The sequence below is a fragment of the Apostichopus japonicus genome, chromosome 17, assembly GCF_037975245.1.
Source record: "Apostichopus japonicus isolate 1M-3 chromosome 17, ASM3797524v1, whole genome shotgun sequence".
In the NCBI taxonomy this organism is placed as follows: Eukaryota; Metazoa; Echinodermata; class Holothuroidea; order Aspidochirotida; family Stichopodidae; genus Apostichopus; species Apostichopus japonicus.
Genome location: NC_092577.1, coordinates 32292493 through 32315212, shown reverse-complemented (window position 1 = coordinate 32315212; position 22720 = coordinate 32292493). Strand labels below are relative to the sequence as shown.

The 22720-nt window shown below is 37.8% G+C and overlaps 1 protein-coding gene across 20 annotated transcripts in view; it reads left to right on the top strand.

Moving 5' to 3' along the window:
• LOC139954928 (protein scribble homolog) overlaps positions 1–22720 on the top strand; it is a 121899-nt gene that overhangs the window by 77290 nt on the left and 21889 nt on the right. For 9 of the 20 annotated variants that reach the window (XM_071954931.1, XM_071954922.1, XM_071954934.1 and 6 more), the window contains exons 16-30: positions 1191–1268; positions 2898–3068; positions 5509–5628; positions 8606–8698; positions 9251–9331; positions 10037–10163; positions 10735–10931; positions 11461–11637; positions 12380–12496; positions 12849–12911; positions 13542–13790; positions 15131–15187; positions 16262–16327; positions 20101–20232; positions 21829–21972. In XM_071954931.1, coding sequence (XP_071811032.1) covers positions 1191–1268; positions 2898–3068; positions 5509–5628; positions 8606–8698; positions 9251–9331; positions 10037–10163; positions 10735–10931; positions 11461–11637; positions 12380–12496; positions 12849–12911; positions 13542–13790; positions 15131–15187; positions 16262–16327; positions 20101–20232; positions 21829–21972 — 1872 coding nt within the window. The remainder of the gene's footprint in view (positions 1–1190; positions 1269–2897; positions 3069–5508; positions 5629–8605; positions 8699–9250; positions 9332–10036; positions 10164–10734; positions 10932–11460; positions 11638–12379; positions 12497–12848; positions 12912–13541; positions 13791–15130; positions 15188–16261; positions 16328–20100; positions 20233–21828; positions 21973–22720) is intronic. The other 11 variants (XM_071954932.1, XM_071954936.1, XM_071954923.1 and 8 more) reach the window with 10 other exon arrangements.

The following is a 22720-nucleotide window of genomic DNA, read 5'->3' as shown; positions in this document are numbered from 1 at the left end:
CGACAAATTACACATTTAATATTAATCGCATACAGTTCCCCCAACCCACTAGTTTGAATTCAACCAATCAGAGATGCAGGTTTAGTTATGAGCCGTTGCTAAAAATAGATTCAAAATGTCAAGTTGGTAACTTGGTACAACCAGTAAGCTGGTACTCTGGTACAACTGCCATAGACAATCTACACAAATCAAGCAAGGTGTTGTATTACGTATTGGCCAATGACGTTCGTAGCTTTAAATATTCATATTATGGGCGAGGTTTATTTGGATCCCAACAGAAAATATCTTTGAGAAAAACAAAGTTGAAAGTTGTAAATTTTTCGACTTTTATGCCACCATTTGAAGTAAGATTTGTATAGATAAGCTAGTTATGTATGTCGTTATGGCATCGTGGAATCAGTGAGGTTGAGAAAAACCATAGAATTGGACGCAAAATTCTGCTTTAAAGCGTGGGATGATGCAGAATGAGACGAGAGTCTCGTAGTCCAATCAGAAGTTTCCTGAGGCCACCAGAGAGGGTTGTAGCATTGTTTCATTCTGTCGGGATGTTTAGCTATTTAAAGTAATTGGCAAATATTCATGATTGTGACTTTGTGTAGGTGGCTGTCACTGTTCTGGGTCAAATGATTCAAAAAGATAAAGAACCCAAATAGGTCAAGACGATTGAACGCAAGAACGCATATCACTCGTCAGTGTTCTAAATTTGGCCGGTAATTTGCTAAACTTTTTTTAAAGCAGACTTTTGTTATTTGGTCCAGATTCAACAATTTTGAGCAAGACTGTTGGATATTACAGAAAACAAGATTTGTAATTAATGAAACCTAATTAGCCAATAATTAACGAATCTCACACTCTTGCGATTTCTTTTTCGTCTTCTTCAAACACAAAATAAAATAAAACTGTTAGCAAACTGCTTATCCACTAGAGAGCCTGTGTAAGAGAATGTGTAAAAGTAAGTAGACCTGACGTTTCAATCCTAGCAGGATCTTCTTCAAAGGCTTAATGACAAGTAACAGTAACAGAAGCGACAAATACACGCACAGAATACAGACAGGTTAATGAGCATGGTGAACACAAAGAGATAGATAAAACATGTATTTCAATCACGTAAGGAACCTGTTTGTTGTAATGGGAGGTGAAGTCTTCGTAGCATCTTAAGAATAATTCCCTTTTTTGATTTCCTTCACCAGGGTATCTTCATATCTCGAGTCGTGGACGGAGGCTGTGCTGCAAAGTACGGCCTCAAAGTGGGAGATAAAGTCATTTCAGTAAGTCTAACCTTTTCACAAGTCATCGGATCGAGTCTGGATGCGTCAGTCTCTAGTCAAACTGTGTGATCCCACTGCTGTTTGTGCAAAGTCTTAAAGCTTGAGTGTGTGTTATTTTTTGTTTGTGTTGTTTTGGCCGCAGTGCGAGTCTAGTTGTTTTGATTTCGGTCCTAACATAGGAATGGTTCAGGGTCTCGAAGCACCTTGATTGGAGTTAAAGTGTGATTCTGTTGCTGTGTGTTAAACTTCAAAAGTTTTTTGCAACCATTTTGCCTGTGTCCAATAGCCAACTCTAATCCAAGTGCTAGTCAACTTTGAACTTTGAACCTTGAGTCGTGACTAGTCATTGGACTGAGTTTCCTTCCCAGAATTCTCTGCTTGTACGTAGCCCAAACGTGACTTAAATGCCGTGTGTTAAACTGTAAAGTTAGTAATCATTGGCAAGTGTCTGAGTGTGGAGTCAGCCAACCCCAATCCAAATGGAAGTGGATTTAGTTTCGGTCTTGTATTGGGAATAGATGTACACATAACTTGGGTTAAAGGGAACTATAGGCCTATAGATATAGGCCTTGTATGTGATTGTTATTCAGTTGCTCTGTGTTCAAGTTTGATTTATGAGATGGTAGTCAGGGTTTCGAGTGGTACATATCCTTAGTCCATGGGGTATGCTAGAATTGTTGTTGTGAATGCCAGGCGGCATCAGCTAGTGCCTGGGTGCATGGTCATTAATAGCTCTACTCTGAGTGCCTTGAATTGAATCTTTGTCAAATTTTTGCGTATATCTAGTCCAAGTGTGACGGGAATATTCTTAGTCCAAGACAAGGCTTGTAGTACGAGTACCACAGCATGAGTTTGAGTACCTGTAGTATTCCCTCGTTATGAGTACCAGTACAAGGCTCTAAGAGAGAGTACAAGTACCTTGGCACTTGTGTCTACAGTAGTAGTTAAAATACTCCCAGTATAAGTATGAGTACAAATTCATGATAATGAGTAAGAGTACAATTGGAGTACAGGCAACTATGTTAAAGTATGAGTACTATTATGAGTATAAGGCTCTAAGTATGAGTACCTAGGTGTGTACTAGTATCAAAACTAGATCATAACAATTGGAGTACAGACAGTGACTGTAATATTGTTAGTTCAAGACAAACTACATAGTACAAGTGTGATACTGGAGTATGGATTCACCACACGTCTGGTTCCAAACATAAGCCTGTGCGTATTAGAAGTGTGAATGTGTGTTAAGAGTAAATTAAGTCCAAGTCAAGTTTGAGGTAATTGTGTTTTCAATTTCAGTTTGAACTTCAAATATTACTACTGAGTCTGGGGTATCAAGTCAATTATATACCTGCTCTCCACTGGACTACAATATCTTTTACAAAGTAAAGTGTTGAACTCATTAGCCATGATTCTACATAGTCGTGCACTATGTACAAATTTTATTTTTCATGCAGAATTTTGCACTTCATAATTTGGTTTGCTTGCTCTTTGTATTACATGTAGAGAACATGAGTGTGTAGATGATCTGCTTAGATCTTCAAGCCGTGAGTCGTAACAAGTTTTATAATATTAACGTCAATCTTGACAGTCGTGTTTTTTCATATTCTATAATCCGGTCTCATTCGACAGGTCAACGAATCAACACTGGTCGATGCCAACCACCTCGACGCGGTGGAAGTGTTACGGAACGCAGGAAACGACATCAGGATCGTGGTCCTGCGGGAGATTAAGGAGGATGACGACGTGGTGGTGGTGGAGACCTCTCCTCCACCACCAGAAGTCGAAGACCTCGGTGATGGGGTGAGTAGTATCGGCAGTTTTGGGCGTCAACTTACCGTGGGCAGCTTGGCTTTGGTTTTTTTACGCAGCAGATATTTGTACCACCGGTGCGGTTAAACTTGGCGTGTGGTGTTTGTGTAACTCTTGGATCGAATGGTGTCTTTGTAATCAGTCAGAGACAAAAATGTAATCCGGTCACACCCACTACGTCGTTGCAGTAATATTTTAGATTCGGTAAAATATCAGATCACTCTCTCGTCTGTACCTCTCAAGGTAGTTTACTTTGCCATCTCCAAATCACACTCCTCTGTTAGTGGAATAAATCACACACAAAAAAAAAACGATTGAAAAGAAAAAAAAAAAACAATTGAAAAGAAAAAAAAAACAATTGAAAAGAGATAAAAAACAATTGAAAAAAAATCAATTGAATGGGTTGGTTGATTAGGGTCCTCCTTTCTTGCAACACACTGAAATGATTTGCATACGTAGTCACTATTTGCACAGCATGATGTAGTCTGCACATCTGGATGTCATAGCCAAGAGATATAAATATCTAAAGAGTTTGAAATTCTACCAGGGATCGATCTCAAACAAGACTTCATTCAGGTGACCAAAAATACCTTCATGATTTGCTAAAAAAAAGGATTTCAGAATGACACAATAACCTTTAGTATAATAGAATTATACACAGCATTGACCAGGGAAAGGTTCTCAAGAAATCTGAAAATTAAATCGGTTGATAAATGATAATATTTTATACCGTCACACTCATGTGAAACTTTGTGATAGTTTTCCTTCACTTTTGTGAATCTCTTAAACCAGTCATTCTTCTTCGTCTTCTTCTATCATCTCTCCGATTGTCGTGACTCTAGATCCTGTTTTCATCAACACTCCTCAATCATCTCCAGAAGTTCCTTTTCTGGGATATTTCAAACCCCCCCCCCACCTCCCTAAAAAAAAAACCTTCACCCAGATTCACACTTCTGTTACTACCATTACTCTAATAATCCCATGGTTTCTCAAGGAAACACAGGGGTAAAGCCCCCCCTCTCTCCCCGTCCTTTTTGCTCCCCAAATTAGTGGTCTCTTGAAAACAAAAATGGTACCAAAAGCGACTAATGCTTCAAACTATTTTTAATCAGCTTTTCTGTAATCATATGCGGCGGTTTGTATTTACTTTCAATAATAGTTTGCTTAGTCTATTTTTGCATGATGATTTATGGGTTTTTTTAATTTTTAATTTCTTTTCTTACTATTTTTCCATTTTTTAATGATAACTTTGCATGTGGTGGCTGCAAATTATGCACCAACTTTAATCTTGGAGCTAGCTGCATTGCAAGCAAAGAAAGATAAATAGAAAGGGACAGATAGGAATAGAAACAAGGAAAAGGGCTCTCTATCTACTTTTCACAAAAAGCAGGATATTATGAGTGGGATATTTTGAGAATTGTACATATTTGTGATGAAAATAAAGTGGAGAAGTATATAATCAAAAAGTGCAAAAATAACAATGAAATCAAAAGTAAAAATAGAACAAGTTTTTGTCCAGGAAATTTGCCCCATGGCAGAAGTTACTTATGGTTGTTTACGTCAGTGAATGCAATTATTTTGGGTCTTTGTCAAAATCTAACAGATTAAAAATTTGCTGGAAGCTGTCACAGCATTTCGGGTGTCTGATTTGATTTCCCGAAAGAAATCATCAATCAAAATGCGGATTGGATTAGATTGCCAAAAAGACTTCAAAAGTCTTCGTATGATGACATACATAGTGCAAGCATAATTTGCGCTTGTTTATAGTGTTAACCAGTGATGTTAGCTAAGATTGAGGGCTCCTCAGGAAAGCAGTGCTTCTGCACTGAGCAGGACTACCCTCGTTAAAGATGACAATTATAAAAAATATTAAAAATTGTCATTTATTTTCAGTCACAGATTGCATATCATGTGATACTGATGTGACTTTAAAAAACAGAAGCATATTTCTCCAATTTGTGTGCACAAAAGTTTGAATGAAAACATGTGCAATTATTGGAAAAAAACTCATCAAAACATCTTTCTTAAAGTAATGTTTGGTATTTTATCCAATGAAAGCAATCAGAGATGTTATTTTGGTTGTAGTCAATAGAAGGCCGCATTATAAAACTTTGCTTGCAATAGAGTCAAACACTGACTTCTTTCCTGACTTCCATAGTTCCATAGTTAAATAAAAACCTTTCAGAAAATAACGAAAGAAACAAAATTATCAGATATGATGGATTGGGTTGGGTATAGTCACTTTTTTTCCACCACCTCCAAATCTCTTTATTTTCTTTACTTTGTGAGCCTATTTAGTGTGTACACTGTGTACTCTACTACATTTTATATCAGCACCTGCTTTTGCATATTCGTATACTCTATGCATAGTCACGACCAAACCTTAATGCATATTCATAACCTCATGGCTCACCTCATTCTCATTTTCCAGCCGAGAGTGGACCAAACGCCAACGGGCGAGATTGTAGAACAAAATCATATTCAGGATGAGCGGTGGGAAAAACATGGGGTCTCGTTTGCCCCAGAACCTAAATTTCACCTGGTGAAGGAGGTCAGTTGATCCATATTCATGGAGCTGTGCATATCAATTAGTTGATGCATATTCAAGAGCTGTGCATACCATGCATATTACAACCTTGGCTGGCCCTTTTTTTTCATGCTTTGTTGCCTTGCATGCTGCAGTATTTTGATTTAATCTCTTTTTTTTCACCCCACATTTCTCTTTTCCTTTTTTTCTCTCTTTTCCATCTTGCCACCCATTTTTTTTTACCCTTTTTCAACCTCGTGTGAAGTGTTTATCAAAGCTAACGGTTTTCAAAGTTTTTTAACCCTTAAAAACAATTTGTAACTGCAAAAAGAAAGGAAGAAAAAAAAACCTATTTAAAGATATATTTACATCTTTATCGACGATAAAATACTTTCAAATCCAATCTTTGCTAGCTTCTGTCGTAATTTGCAAGAAATAATTTATTTTGTTCTCATTTTGACTTCATGGAGGAAAATAAAATGCTCTTCTTTTTCAGTGTTTTTGTCTTCAAACTGTCTCTTGAAAATAATTTTAACTGTTCAAACTATCACTTTGAGTTTGCTCCACCATCTATGTTGCAATCTCTAGTAACCTTAGGTACGACATAATAACAGTTGAACAGCTCTATCAGACAGCCTGCATCTATTTATCACTTTTTTTGTTCTTCTTTAATCGACATCGTTGATTAGCGATTAAAAAGGATCGGTTCTGACAGTTTTCCTAAACATTTCCGACGACTTTAATGCCAGCATAAATCAACTCAGCTCTTAACAATATCAAGAATTTTCAATATTTCCTTGTGATTTCCTGGATTAACTGAGCAGGACTACCCTCATTAAAGATGACAATAAATTTTATAAACAAAACTTATGCTTGAAATTTGGTCACTTAGCTCTATAATATTCTTAATAGAAACCCATGCAGCTTGAAAAAGAACACATTTTGGCTGCCTGCAATTCCAATAGGATAGAAGTGTTAGTCAAAGTTGTAAAAATTCTTTGATCACAAGTGTTACCATGGTGACCTGATATTGACATTTTTGGCTGTTTTTTGGGAGCTTTTCAATTTCCAAAAGAAAAGTTAATTCAGACAAGATAGTAACCTGTCATACAAATAACATTTACAGATGCCGAGACACAAAATTCATTATTCGTCTATATGATAGAGGTGGTAACGATTATGAAGATCGCCCTCTAACAGCTACGAAAAATATGAGAGATATAACAGCTTTCACTCACAATACTGAAGACTTGATCAAGTCGAACTATGACATCATCAAGCCACATGTGCTCCATGCAGTTAATTATGTGTTTCTTTAATTAATACAACTTTTATTATTCTATAATGAAGATGGGTTTTGTAAATGCTGAATAAAAACTATTGAAGGTAGTCAAAAATAACCTGATGATGGCATCGGTTTCTGGTTCAACACTGTTTAAAATTCCACCTTGACAATATGAATAGAGAAAGTAAGAAAAAGTACAAAACTTTCACATCCTAGTGGCCCTATGACATCACAGATTTACAATATGTCAACTCCCAGACATAACTTTTTGTAACAAAGACATCTCCCTAATTTGAGCAAGATAAACTGTTTAGCGGAGTTTTTCTCCACAAAGATTTCTGTCATATAAGCTTACAGGTAATGGTTCGGTTTATGCCCCCTTTAATGAGCAGAAAACCCAACTAGTACCATTCTTTGAGATATTAGTGGTGATAGACCCCAAGTAGCTAAGAAAGAAATATACTGTTTGGAATATATCACAGGTCTTAAGGTCCCATCACTCACAAAGTCTAAGACTTTAGTAAGTTTAATTATCATAAAGCCATGTTTTCTTAGACATTTGATGATGTTTATATTTCTGTCTTGCAAGTACTGAATCAAAGTTCTTTAAAGATCGGACCAAATACTGACATTTTTGTCAGTGCCAACACTTTGGACCTTCATAGTGAAATTATATCAATAGATACAATAGGAAAGTGAAATGTCTCACCTCCTTGTGGCACCAAAAAAACACAAATTGATACAATGGCAGCCCCTCCGAAATTATTCACACCCAATATCTCCCAAATACTAAGTGTTTTCTTAGTCTTATGTAATTCAATTCCCAAGCCACCGTTTCTTAGACCATATTGTTAGTAACATGCCAGAGAATATTAATAGAAATAAGAAAGGTTGGACAGTTTAGACAAATTCTTGAACTGAAATTTGAATAACCATTGTGATTGGGTTTCAATATTGGAGGTTTGTGAAAGTAACTGTATGGAAGATATGCTATTATTAATTGGAGGACTTTTCCAGCATTTTAAGCCCTATTATGCATTGCATCGTTAACAGGACGTAACAGATCCCTAAACTCTACACCCCCCCCCCCTTATTGTCAATAAGATAGGCTGATTCGACTGCCAGCAAAGAACTAAAAACTACAGGAATTTGTTACATGTGTCCTACAGTTTTTGTCAAACTTTATGAATTTATCTGTAAATTGCAGAAAACCATTTGTTTTTCTAAACCTTCTACGAATAATTGATTTTTAAAAACGGATGTAAAAATTGTTTTAAGCAAAGCTTGGCATTTGTTATATAGGTTGCAGTTGCTGTCGGTACATTGTCTGTTATTGAATCAACCAACGGCAATTAATATCATACGGACAAATCAACATGGAAAATTTAAAACAAAGACAATGGCACTTTGCAAGTAAGAAAGATTAACCTGGAAGATATGGCAGGTCTCACATAGGTGTTTTTTTATTACCTCCACTTGGTAGTAAGAGATATACTCTGCCCAAACCGATGAGCATTTAAATCAAGGAGACCAAACATTATCCGAAAGACTTCTTGATAATCATTTTGCATTTATCATCCACTTTTGGTGTCATCTTTTTGGACAACAGAAAGTTTTCTCTCAGAAAAGACCTCCCAACCTGATTGGGTGTTTTTTTCTTCTTCTTAGACTTCAGTTTTATTACTGAATTGTCTCGCCCCTGTTTGTGTCTTTCAGAAAATTGCTGTCCGACTAACGAAGGACAACAATGGATTGGGATTCAGTGTGGCAGGGGGTAAAGGCTCGACACCTTACAAAGGAACGGACACAGTAAGTACATTAACGTAGGGGGAGGGGTTGGTGGAGGGGGTGGGGCAATGAAATTAATACTTTCCCAATCCTCTGGCCCTCGACACCCAGGGATGTTCTTTATACTCTAATGACGAATATCGAAATACATTTTATGGGACATATGAAAATTGTCAGGGGGGAGGGGTAGGGGAGGGGTGGTAGAGGGGGTGGGGAATGAAATGAATACATTCCCAATCCCCTGGCCCTCGACACCTAGGGATGTTCTTTATACTCTCATGGCGAATATGGAAATAAGTTTATGGGAAATATGAAAATCTTCAGAGGGGTGGGGGAGGGGGTGGGGATGGGGGGAATGAAATTGAATATATTCCCAATCCACTGGCCATCGACACCTAGGGATGTTCTTTATACTGTCAAGACGAATATCGAAATACATTTATGGGAAATATGAAAATCGTACATGCACTTTGTCCATCTATTATGTCAGTGTCCTATGACAAGTTTGCACACATCAAACATGAAGGGTTTAATTGTTAAGGTGTATATTTCCCATCTTTTTCTTTTGTACAGTCCATATTCATCTCAAGAATATCAGAGGGCGGAGCAGCCGATAGATGTGCTGCCCTCATTGTTGGCGATAAAGTGCTATCGGTAAGTCTGCATTAATTATTTTATTCTTTCAAAATTGAGAGAGAGAGAGCAGGTTTAAAATTTTGATTCGGAAAATTGTCTGTAAATGTCTCTCTAATCAACATTTCTTTATGTTTGCTGTTGACAGGACATCATTTTAAAGAAATTATAAAAACAAAAATGGAATGATTAAAACATATAAAAATTCATAAGATACAACTGTTCTGAAAAACACATAGTGGTGGTTGGAAACAATTTGGTTTGAATCAGATATGAATTTCAAAAGATGATCTGTAGAAGAATTTTAGTCAAACATCATTTAGAAATGGTTTTGATAAATGACCCAGAGAAGAAATTGGAAGTTGGTTCTGATGTCAAGAGTAAACCTACTCAATTGTGATGACGTGTGTGTGTGCGCATGTGTTGTGTTTATATGCGTATGTCTGCATGTGTTGATGCGTTCCTTCACAATATCTCAAGAAATCAAACTTTGATGAATCTCATATGAAGATGCACCTCTTTCTTTTATTAGTAGTCATTTGAGGTCAGCAAAGGTCAAAGTCTGAAAACTTTTTAAACATGGTAGCTGGAATGTTGTTGTTATTTAGATATTTACAAAATTTCATTCTCTCCTCTAAAATGTGAGACTCTTCTGGAGTGAGAACCATCATAACCGCCAGTGAGCTTATGACCCTATTTCTTTGTCGCACTTTTTCTTTCCTTTAGATTAATAACTTGGATATGACCCTCGCACGACACGACCACGCCGTTGCGCTTCTGACCAGCTCGAGGACGATAGATCTGGTCGTCTTGAGAGAGTCTATGGAAGTGGAACATCACAAACCATTAGTCAGTAAGTCCATAAAAAAAATTATAAAAATATAAAAAAAATATAAAAAAATAATAATAATAATAATTTTTAAAAAATAAAAAAATAATAATAATACCCTATAATGCCAATAAATATGCAAACAATTTCAACAAAGTATTGTTTGTATGTTTGTTAGGTTTACAGTAATGTCCTTTGCTGATGTTTAAAGGTCATTTGCATTACCACCCACATTTCCAACTACAGTCTATTCTCAATTTTTCAAATGATGACCTTAAATCACACAGTTAAAAGTTTCTCTGTTGTGAACTGTTTAAAAAAAACAACACTGCTATCGGTCCAGGTTGTACCTTATGCCACTGTTAATAATATCTGACTGAGAAATGACCAAGTATCTGAGGCTTAACAGTTTAAATTGGCTGAAGTGCTTAGTCTAACACAGATATCATTTAGGTCAGTTCCTCAGATGCAAAGCACCCACCCCCCTCCCCTCTCCCCTCCCACCCCCAAATAAAAGCTCTTCTTCCTGTTAGTCTACGTTTAGGGTTACGATTCTATCGAGACGTTTCACCGTGTCCGTTTCTCTTGATCACAGAACACGAACCCCCGCAATTCAGATTTCAACTTGCCAACAAAGAGGACAGTAACCATGTCAACGGTCCCTCGGAGCCTGAAATAGAAGAGGTGAACCTGGTACGGACCGGGGGTCCCCTGGGACTGAGTATCGTCGGTGGTATAGACCATTCCAGTTATCCCTTTGGTGCTGATAAACCAGGGATCTTCATCTCAAAGGTGAGTTCAGATCATGTTAGTCCCCAACTTTTACAATATTAACAATTTACACAAAGGCTTTTAGAGTCACGAGTCAAAAAATTGAAAAGAGAAACGTTCACGTGGAAAAAATCAATCTTTTCAAATCTGAGATTAAACTGCCTCCTGGTGTCGTGCAATGGTTTGCTTTCCCAATTTTTGATAAATGTTTGTATGTGTGTTGGTGTGTGTGTTGTCTATTAACTTCCAGTTAATTTGCAATCAATCACATTCAAATCAGTCAATTTTTAGTTGAAAGCATCAATCTCGGATGAGTGTATATTGGTTGATCTTTAGGCCATACAAATTCCCAGGTGACGAATAGCCTATGGAAATCACTAAGTGGGTCCCCAAGGACAGAGTTTGGGAAGATGGGATAATTTACAGTATCAGTGTGGAGCACAGTGGAGGTTAATTCTCCCTTGATCTAATGAGCGTAATCTCATGAAGTCAACGTACCAAAGGGCCCTAATCGCATAACATAGCTATTTCTGTCTATCCCCGTCCTCAGATCGTCCCCAACGGTTCGGCTGCCCAGACCAACCTCTGCGTCGGAGACCGGTTACTCAAGGTAAACGGAGAAGACATGGCCACCGCCAAACATCAAGACGCGGTCGCCATGTTGTTATCCAACTCACAAGCCATCCATCTGCTGGTTCAGCATGACCCCCCTCCTGCAGGATTACAGGTGAGTGGCGATGGATTAATAGCTTGTGTCTAAGCTGCGTTGGGATTAATAGCTTGTGTCTAAGCTGCGTTGGGATTAATAGCTTGTGTCTAAGCTGCATTGGAATTAATAGCTTGTATATAAGCTGAGTTGGGGATTAATAGCTTGTGTCTAAGCTGCCTTGGGATTAATAGCTTGTGTCTAAGCTATGTGGGGATTAATAGCATGAGTCTAAGCTGCATTGGGGATTAATAGCTTGTGTCTAAGCTGCGTTGGGATTAATAGCTTGTGTCTAAGCTGCGTTGGGATTAATAGCTTGTGTCTAAGCTGCATTGGAATTAATAGCTTGTATATAAGCTGAGTTGGGGATTAATAGCTTGTGTCTAAGCTGCCTTGGGATTAATAGCTTGTGTCTAAGCTATGTGGGGATTAATAGCATGAGTCTAAGCTGCATTGGGGATTAATAGCTTGTGTCTAAGCTGCATTGGGATTAATAGCTTATGTCTAAGCTGCGTTGGGATTAGTAGCTTGAGTCTAAGCTGCATCGGGATTAATAGCTTGTGTCTAAGGTCTAAAAACGGTTCTTTGAAGCTGGAGGGAGGTAACTATTTTTTTTCCAAGATAAGTTCAAACTGTTTGTTACTCCAGGAATTAGATCACGGTAGGTGGCCTGTGATGTTGTTTGATAAACAGATGCTAGCAGGATTTGGTTTCGTCCTGCATGTTTAACAAGTATCATCCGTTGTTTTTAATGTTTACGCAGGAGGTCTTCATTACGAAAGCACCCGGCGAGAAACTTGGAATCAGCATAAGGGGAGGCAACAAGGGTCACCCTGGCAACCCACTGGACAAGAACGATGAGGGCATATTCATATCGAAGGTGAGTCTGCGCTATAACGTGTGTGTTTAATACTACAATGCATGGTGGATGAATCGTAGTATGTAATATTTGATATATGACATATTATTATTATTATTATTATTATTACACCAGTGCTTATATAGCGCAAAGTCCCATTGTTCATGCCCTTAACAAAACAAATACAAAATACAATTGAATACTCTTAACCATAGGTTTGTTTGTTAATATATTACATTATTAGTTACATATATTAATATATGCATGCAAAGTGTGAAATAATGGTGACATTTTCTCTTCATTACGTACCTATTCTGATTGCTGGCCAGTTTTGTGTAACCTCGTTATACTTTTCTTTTGTTTTCATCCGCAGATCAATGACGTCGGTGCTGCTGCAAGGGAGGGCACCTTGGGGGTTGGACAAAGAATTTTGGAGGTATGCCTTTGCAACCCAATTGATAAGGATATATGTGGAAAGAGTCTGACAGGATTTTCCTGCCCAAAATACCAACCGTGTGGTCGGACACCTGTCATACCTGATCTTTAACGACAAATCACTTGACTTCAATTCCTTTGGTTATTTTGTTGAATTTTGCTTTTGTGGATCCAAAACATGTTGTTAACTTCTAGTATAGTTCTGAGAAGTCACTGAATTTTCAGGTACAATTCTAATCATTTCCAGGAATTATGCAGACTTATGAGACAAGTGATTAACTCAAGTCATTGAATTGTCTCTGTGGGGTGACATTTAACAAACTCTTTTTGGGTTCCTTCATTTTCAAACTTTAAATTTAAAAAAAAATGAAATGGTTGATACCCACAAGGGAGTGCTACAAAACAAGAGCTGGAAATCTCTGATCTTTTCTTGTTCTCATTTTAATTCTTTGGACAAATTTAACTCACTTGTTTTACAATAAATTAAATAGTTACTTGGAAATTTCAGCAATTTTATGGCAAGGAACCACAAAATCAACAGGCTTTCTGGATTAAAAGTTTTGTGACGTTTCGTGGGTATGGTTTCTATTATATGGTTGTTCACCTGTCTTGTTCATAACGTTACTTACAGGTGAACGGACAGAGCATGCTAGGTTGCAAACACGGAGAAGCCGTCCGAGCCCTGAGGGGCGCCGGGGACAAACTCACCCTCCTGGTCTGCGACGGGTATGACCCAGAGGAGGTGGAATACTGGAGGTCGCGACCTGGCGAGATGAACAACCCGCTCTCGCAGGTGGACATCGTCAAGAGGCAGAGTCAGGAGAGTATTAATTCCATTGATAGGGAGATGAGTTCTGAGGAACTTAAAAGGGTAAATATGGTGAGTGGTGATACTAACATGCTTTAACCTCTCTCACTCCCCCTATCATCATTCATTCACTCCCCACCCCCCTCCCCCCCATAGAAGGGTAAATATGGTGAGTGGTGATACTAACATGCTTTAACCTCTCTCACTCCCCCTATCATCATTCATTCACACCCTACCCTCACCCCGTAGAAGGGTAAATATGGTGAGTGGTGATACTAACATGCTTTAACCTCTCTCACTCCCCCTATCATCATTCATTCACACCCTACCCTCACCCCGTAGAAGGGTAAATATGGTGAGTGGTGATACTAACATGCTTTAACCTCTCTCACTCCCCCTATCATCATTCATTCACACCCTACCCTCACCCCGTAGAAGGGTAAATATGGTGAGTGGTGATACTAACATGCTTCATCCCTCCCCTCTCTTATCATTTTTTCTACTCCCCACCTTTTCCCCCCTAGAACACTCAATTTTTTTGAGTGATGATATTAACACGCTTCATCCCTCCCCACCCCCTCCCCCTACCTAGTATATCTGTGTTCATTATCAATTTTTCCTGTTACCTCCCCACCTCCATCCTTCAAAGGTTATATCATGTGAGCAGTGATGCTAGTATGATCAACCCTGCTTCTCTCTCCTCTGTCCCCCTGATGATGCTGAGACCAACATTAAACATCTTTATGTGTTAAACACAACATTTCCTCCAACAGGAACACCATTATTGAAATCTAACAAATGAAATCTCAATGAGTGTAACAGTGTCGACACCTAAACCTGTTTCTACTCGTTATAAACCATGACAGACAGTTTCTACCAAAGGCAAACACTGTATGTGGACAAGTAGGGAAATGACAGGTGGTATGTGTTCATATCATGAGGTGGGAGGGAGGTGACCCTATGCACATAATTGCTTGCAAGTAGTAAGCATGCAAACCCGCCCCGCCCCGAGCGTAACTGTGTCTTTCCCCTTACCTGTCTGCTCACTGTTATCGTACCATCACATCTAACAAGATCTAACGACCAGCTGAAGACAACCTCCAGGTACTGCTCTACACGCTAGAGTGTAAATGTCGACCTTTGACCTTACGATAACAAGATTTAAAATTCCGATTACAATCTATTCATTTCTATTCATCTAGTCATTTGTCATTTAGCCTCTGAAGAAGATCCTGCTAGGATCGAAACGTCAGGCTAACTTACATTTACACATTCTCTTACACAGGCTCTCTAGTGGATAAGCAGTTTGCTAACAGTTTTATTAAATTTTCAGTTAGCTATTCGTGATAATTTATACCTTTGTCTATCAATTTAATGATTTATTTAACGAGTCCCCCGTTTGTCTCCCACAGGAATCTCAGTTACAGAACGAAGCAGACGAGTTTGAGAAAGAAGAATTAGAAAAGATGGTGAGAGATTCTTTTTTATCGAATTTTAGTTTTTTTCCTTTTTTAATTATTTTTTATGTTTACTAACACACAGATGGTTTATATAGTGTTAGAGCGCTGCATGTTGCTAAGTGTTGTAGCCCCTTGCATTACATTAGAAAGCTGTAGTGTTTGTGCTAAGAATCTTAACCTTTAGAAGAAGATTTTAGACCCCTTGAAACAACCATTAATTATAAATCACTATTAATTACATCAATTAGAATTACTATTTATGAGATGGAGAAGGACTTTGAAAGCAACCAGAGTCTGCATTGAATGGAAAAGATGTATAAAACAAAAGGTTGTTTTCAGCAGTTTGGTATTCTTCATAGACCCTTCCATCACCCGACCCAGAAAATAGAGAAAATTATTACAAGAAAGAAGAAAGTGTGAAAATACCTCTAGGAAAGTTTGAGGGGTTGAGGGATTGGGAAGGGGGGAGGGGAAGGGATGATATCTATGAAGCATTTCTTTCTTGTGTTGCTATATAAAAATCAAAGAACTTGTTTATTTCTTGAAGAAAACTCCCATTTGGTTTTATACAAACAGGCAAGCAGCACATAAATACATATTTTCCAACTCACTACATTATATATGTATGTATGTATATATATATAGATACAGCATAAATAAAACACAACTAAAGTTATCGATGTGAACTTTGCGGAGGATGAAGAAATTAGAACAATGGGAATTAAGTAAGGAGCTTCCCAATTGAAATGACTTTATCTGTAAATACATAGATGTTAGTCTTAATATGGTTTAATCGGTTTGTTTATTTGTTTATTTAGTTTTAATTTATTTATTAGCTATTATTATTTCTCATTTTGGCAAAAAAGCTGTTATAATATTGTTTTATTTTGGTGATCATTCATAGTCTTACAAAATAAATTTTAAAAAAATCCCTGTGGAAACTTAAAAAAATGCACGGATCTGCATGTCAGTCTCTCCCATGGATGGTAGTCATAAATTAAGCTGTTCCCGGGGGCCATCAAAGTCTTTGGATGGCCAAACCCATCTCTAAAGCGTCTAGGGTTTTCCGATTTGTCCCTGTAGGAGGCTTTGAGAAAACAACAAGAGGAGGCAACACAAAGGTTACTTACAGAAGAGAATGAGGAGGAGGTAACAAACATGTGTTCACTGCATCCTCGTCCCGCCTCTAAAACATGTAACCACTTCTTTACGATCCGAAGGACATCTCTTCTCTCCTACTTTCCACAATCCTCCCCCCACCCCCCATTTCCTTTCAAAAACAAACATTTTTCACTAACAGACTCTTCATCAGAAACCGTCATTTCCATAGCGTGGATGAAAAAAGTCAACCTCTAACAATCTCATCTCCTTTCTTTTTCTCTTAATTCATTTCATGTAATTGAGATAAAGTTAAAAGAAGGTTTTCATATTTTCAAATTGTGATTTGGGTTGTTGGTCAGTTAATCCCTTCTCACTCCCATTTCAAGCTGCTTAATTAATAATAATAATAAATAGTAGCAGTGTTATAAAATACAAAAATAAATCAGAAAATTTGTCTTTATATCAATAATCTAGATATGAAGGACGTAACAACCAAAACCGTATCTTGTAAAAATGTCAGAGCCACAGACACAATTGTTTTGCTTTCATTGCCCGAAGATATTGGGCATTTTATTGGGGCAATTTAGTAGTTAATTATTCGGGTATAATTTGAAAGTGAGTAATATCACAGTCAGTCCTAGTACTTGGTGGGTGCTTTCTACTGTAGAAGGGGAGGATTCGTTAAAAGTCTGTGATTGTTTTGAAATAAAGTCTTTTGATGGCTGAAATAATTTCATTTTGTCTTAGCACAATCATCTCTCTGGTAGGAATTTCCTGGCGTCAAGAAATTTTTAGCTTGTAATCGGAAGAAATCTTGCGCATTAATCACTTGCTAAACTGTTTCTTTTCATCGTCATTGTAAGAAGCTTTTTAGGGATGACGTTAGTTTTCGTTCAAGCTTCATCTCTCAGGCACGCTTCCTTTCGCTCATCCCGGAATATTCTTTCCCACTTTTATTTACCACTTCCAATAATTAGCAAGAAGTGAAAGAATTGCTACCGCTTGTTAATACACCACACACCAAGAAGTTGAGAAAGTTGGCCAAAAATTTGACTAGATTTGATATGACGAGAATGAATTCCAAAGATCAGGGAAGAGGTCGTTGACTGAGAACGAGGAATAACGTTTGCTTTTAATTTTGAGAAGAGGGGGGAAAAAAGTCAATGGAACTCCCTCAAGTTGTGCCTTAAAAATTTTGGTTGTAAATGGAGGAAAGTACACAAGGAGATGGAAAAGGTAGCAAGATTTACGGTAGAATTAAGAATTTTTCCTCGGTATGGGGTTGGTGTTTCATGGACTATTTGTGGAATTTGAAACTTTTCTGGGGTTTTTTTTTGTGGAGATGGGGCAGGTGACATTTAAATGTTGTAAATGGTATAATGTTCTCTTTTAGGGATTCACATTAACTGTGGTCTTTGGGAAGTTTTCTGCTTTTTTTTTCTCCTGCAATGATGACTTACGGAAATTTAGAGGCTGCAATGCCTGTTGACTACACAGGATTAAAATGGCCGCCAGGATGATATATTAATCTCTCTCAAAGCATGTTGTGTATGGCTGAAGGAATGTTTCAGCCCATGCTTCCTTCTCACGCTTCTTTGGCTCAAAGAGGGATATTTAGAGCAATTTGGCAACATTGATAAGATGTATGGATATGTACCATGATGAAGGAATCTGTACACACTCCATCCTCCTACTCACAGGTACCAGTTACCTACTTTCCTACAGAGAACCATGTACCTACACAGAGCCAGTTACTGAGTTACCTAAACAGAACCCAGTTACATAGTTACCAAAACAGAATCAGTTACCTAAACAGAACCCAGATACTTGCACAGAGCCAGTTACCTACACAGAGCCAGTCACCTAGTTACCTACACAGAGCCAGTTACCTAGTTACCTAAACAGAACCCGGTTGCATAGTTACCAAACAGAACCCAGTTGCATAGTTACCAAACAGAACCCAGGTACCTAAACAGAACCCAGTTACCTGCACAGAGCCAGTTACCTACACAGAGCTAGTCACCTAGTTACCTACACAGAGCCAGTTACCTAGTTACCTAACCAGAACCCAGTTGCATAGTTACCAAACAGAACCCAGTTGCATAGTTACCAAACAGAACCCAGGTACCTAAACAGAACCCAGTTACCTGCACAGAGCCAATTACCTACACAGAGCTAGTCACCTAGTTACCTACACAGAGCCAGTTACCTAACCATAACCCAGTTACCTAATAACCTTTACCACCCAGTTACCTATTTACCTCAACAGACCCCAGTTACGTAAACAGAACCCACTTTACCTTGTTACCTAACCAGAACCCAGTTACCTAACTTACCTGTAACAGTGACAGCTCTCTTGTCATTCTTAGTCAATACAACGCACTACATGTGAATGGAAAACATATGATTGTTTTCACTTCAGTGTGCTCTGCTCTACTCTAACTATTCTTAGTCGTTTACCTCTTTTCACTGTGTACCAGTACTGATAGAGTCTTTACTGCTGAATACCAATATCTGCATATTATATATAAACTGGCATGAATGGAACTATGTACTCTATTTCCAGTTTAACACATAACCTTACAGTGTATCTCTATACCTCCATATAGCCAAACACAGTATGTGACGTCACATCTTACTATGTGCCACTCATATTCTAGTGCTATATCTCATTTAATAATAGCCATATATATACGATATATCAATGTAATATTGTACACTATTAGTCACCACTTTTTTTCTTCTCCAATGGAAAGATTTTTTTCTGTAGCAGAATCTAATGTGTATATATCATGTGTGGAGACACGGAGAGAGGAAAATGTCCTCTGCAAAGTATCATTAATTTCAACTTTTTTTTCCATCATGTCCTGTTTTTTGTATCATATGTTAAATTAACATGTGTTGGGGATGTTTGAATCATTTGGTGTTTATTTTATTGCGCATGTTTGACAGATTTCCCTGACAGGTGGAGGGAGATTCATGGACTGACATCGGCTTTGCTGTGGGTTTTTTGTCTCTTTTTTTGCATGATTGAGACATTTTTTTTTTATATTTATAGACGTATTTTGGTGACGGGACTGATCAATGTTGACTAATATTCATAACAGGGTAAGGTGATGGAAAGATTTCTTTGAACATAGTTAAATTGAACAAATTAAAACTGTACTTAATAGTTGGTGTCATTCTTGCAGCAAAAAAGGGGGGGGGAGGGGAAACTTGATAAAATGTACTTTTTGGGGGATTGTTCTACTTGGTTTTAATACTTTAAATGTGGAAACAGTGCAACTTTTAAGGTATTTGTCCAAAATAAAAAGCCTGCGTTTATTTGAGGAAAAGCTTAAAAAATTTGATAGGAAATTTTGACAGATTTTATGGATAAGAATTATGTAGGTTTCGTTGGGCAGAAGAAAGGAATTGTTTTAAATGTACAGGAGGAAAGAACTTTTAAATTTTTTGGGGTCTCACAGCAAAGGGAATATTACCATAAATGTTGATCTGAAATTTATGAAAATAACCTGTACAACATGCAACATTGGCCCCATTACCCAAATAAAGTTTTCAGAATGCAAAACGTGGTTCATTGTGAAAATAAAGTGTTCAGAATGCACTTTGAAGAAGGTAGCAGTTGGAGGGGGAGGGAGGGATTGAAGGGGAGAGAGGGAGGGGGATGAAGGGGTTAGATGCTACCATCACTTTATTATTGGTTTTCTTTCACGTTTTTTTATTAATTTTGTTTATTTTGGTTATGATTATCCGTTTTGATACTAACTAACGTTATCGTTGTTGTCTGTCTTCCCGTCACTCACTCTCCCCTTCAACAGATCACTGTAACCGTGGAAACTCCCATAAAAAGCAGCCCCAACCCCTCCAGTGCAGGGGCTGAGGTTAATCCCAACCCCGCCGGTGGGGTTGAAGACATTCCCAGCCCAATAAGGCTCGATTCGGTCGACAAGGTAAGAGTCTGTGTTGGTGGAAATGGTGTCTATGTGCTTTAACGCGTTTCCCAAACATTCTCTGAGCCCTACAAGATCAAAGAGCGCTTCATTTGTCTCTTACAAAAAATGAATTATTGTCTTAAGATACGTAGTTTTAGGGGAGAGCAGCAGTGCCTTGGTACTTTGCATATTTAACCAACCAATGTAGATAAACTAACCTCTTTGGTGTTAGATATACCCAAGGTTTATTTGTCCAAGTTCCAAATAGTTTTATGGTTGCTTTTTTATTTTTTAATATTACCCATCTTTTCTTTGCGTTTGTAACTACGTAATGGGATAGATATGTCTACTGTCACATATTGTGAATGGCAGGAAAATTGTAACTGCTTTGGAAGTTAAATGGTAACTAACGCAAATAAATGTATCCTACATTTGTAAACTCAAAACATTCAACTGAATATTAAAGAAATCGCCAGCAAACATCTCAGACAAATTTATTTCGGTAGACAGTTTTGTCGACATCAAATTCAACTGAAATCATCGCTTGATTTTAAAGCAACTCTTGATTTCATTTTCAAAGTCAAAACCTTTTCAAAATTGTTCAAGATGATTCGGTGTGCATCCAGAGAAATCTCTTCTTGTGTAAAGAAAATAACAGAAGCCAAAAAAAATATTTCCAAAGTATTAAAAACCATCCACAAAGTAACATGTTTCAATTTGGAATCAGGATGGATGTCACTCATGCCATTGTTGCCAGATGCTTAAATAACATTAAACTCCAAATTTATCAAATTTAAATATGTTTACGTTTGGTCACATGTTTTTGGACATATGGGGGGGCTCAAACCATCGCAACAAAAGTAGTATTTTTAAAGGGTTCGTGGCTGGTATATTTAACAATCCCCTTTTGATTTGATGCCATTGGAATTTTCATTGGACAATTACACTCCTTTATAGATAAAAATAAGTTTTTTACTTCCAACTGAGTTGCATATTTTCAATTTTGCTAGGATAATATCAGTCACATTGCTGTTTGCCAGATACATTAACAAAAGAAATTAAATATGCTCAAAACAGGGTGCTATTAGAATATGGTTTTCATCTTCTAATTCAGAAAATTTTCTGCATTGGTTTGGCGAAATGATCACCGGAAGATCACCGGAAGATCCCGGAAGATCTCTCTTATAAAAGGAAGAACAGACTGCAAACATATTTGTAGAAATGTTAACCTCTTAAAATGCTTGACTAATGTGAAGGTGACCCTAGAGGTCCTAAACATTCTCTGTTTTTGAAGTGCTTTCATGTCTGTGAAATTCCTGTAGATGCATTTTGCAAAGTTTTTGAACCCCTGACACCTTCCCACCAACGTCCACCCAATGAAAACTGACACTTCAGGAGCCTAAAATTTTCTTGATACATATTGCTCTCACCACGAAATATTTTCCGTCGTTCAACTCTTTTGCCTTTCAAAACTCTGCTGGGTATCGTCTTTTCTTTTACTGGCCATTCAAAGCTTCCATCAATTTTCTCCTCGGGGCGCATCTGCATTTTAACGGAACAGAGTAGAAATCGACTTACTCACCCACTCACTCACTCAATCCTCTAACTTTGTAGCCAATCAAAAAGCCTCCTCCGCCTCCTGTAGCGCCACGCCCGCCCAAAGAAATCCGAGAAAGGATTGTCGAAGCCAAACAGGCCGCCAGGACGTCAAATGCAAGCACGTTGACTAGCGGATCGGCCAGTCCCATGTCCTCAGAGGTAGAGCCTATTGAATGAAGAAATTGCTCACTCGTACTCATTCATACTCACCAAAGCTTTTTACTTTTACTCATCTTACTCATTTTGGCTTGTTTTACTCATCTAGCCCTCCCATTTACTCACGACCGTCTGCTTTTTCAAAATGCAAGAAGCTACTCTTCGTCAGTCGTAACCCGCCTCTGCTTCCCCGATTATTTAATTCTTGTTCTTGTTGCCGCTTGCTGAAATTGATGTAAACATCACTCTTTGCAAATACTTAATCGATTTTATATTAATGGCTGTACATGCATAATTTGCATTTGATCGCTGACATGCAAAAGTTTGCTTGAAATTACTAAAAAAAATAATTTGCTTGGTTCTTCCTGCATATATAATGTTTGCAATTAACATATATATATATATAAATATATTAAAGTGCATTATTGGTATAGATGTGTAATCGATCATGCTCCACATAGCAGCAACCCAACATTGGTCCAACGTCTACCCACTCTACCATTTGTGTGTTTTATCACTCTTTTTCCCATCAGTTGCCACCGGTTCCTGCTGACATTATGATCATTTGCATATTGTTACATAACGAGCATGTTGCATTGATGTGACTGTCTGGAAACCAACATCATCATTTATTTATAGCAAAATATGTTTTTTTAGTTTTCATCAGTTACATTTTGAGAATTTTTATTTGATCATGTGCTGTGTCCGATAGGTATTCCAATGATGTGGAACTTGATTAGTCTACTCGACT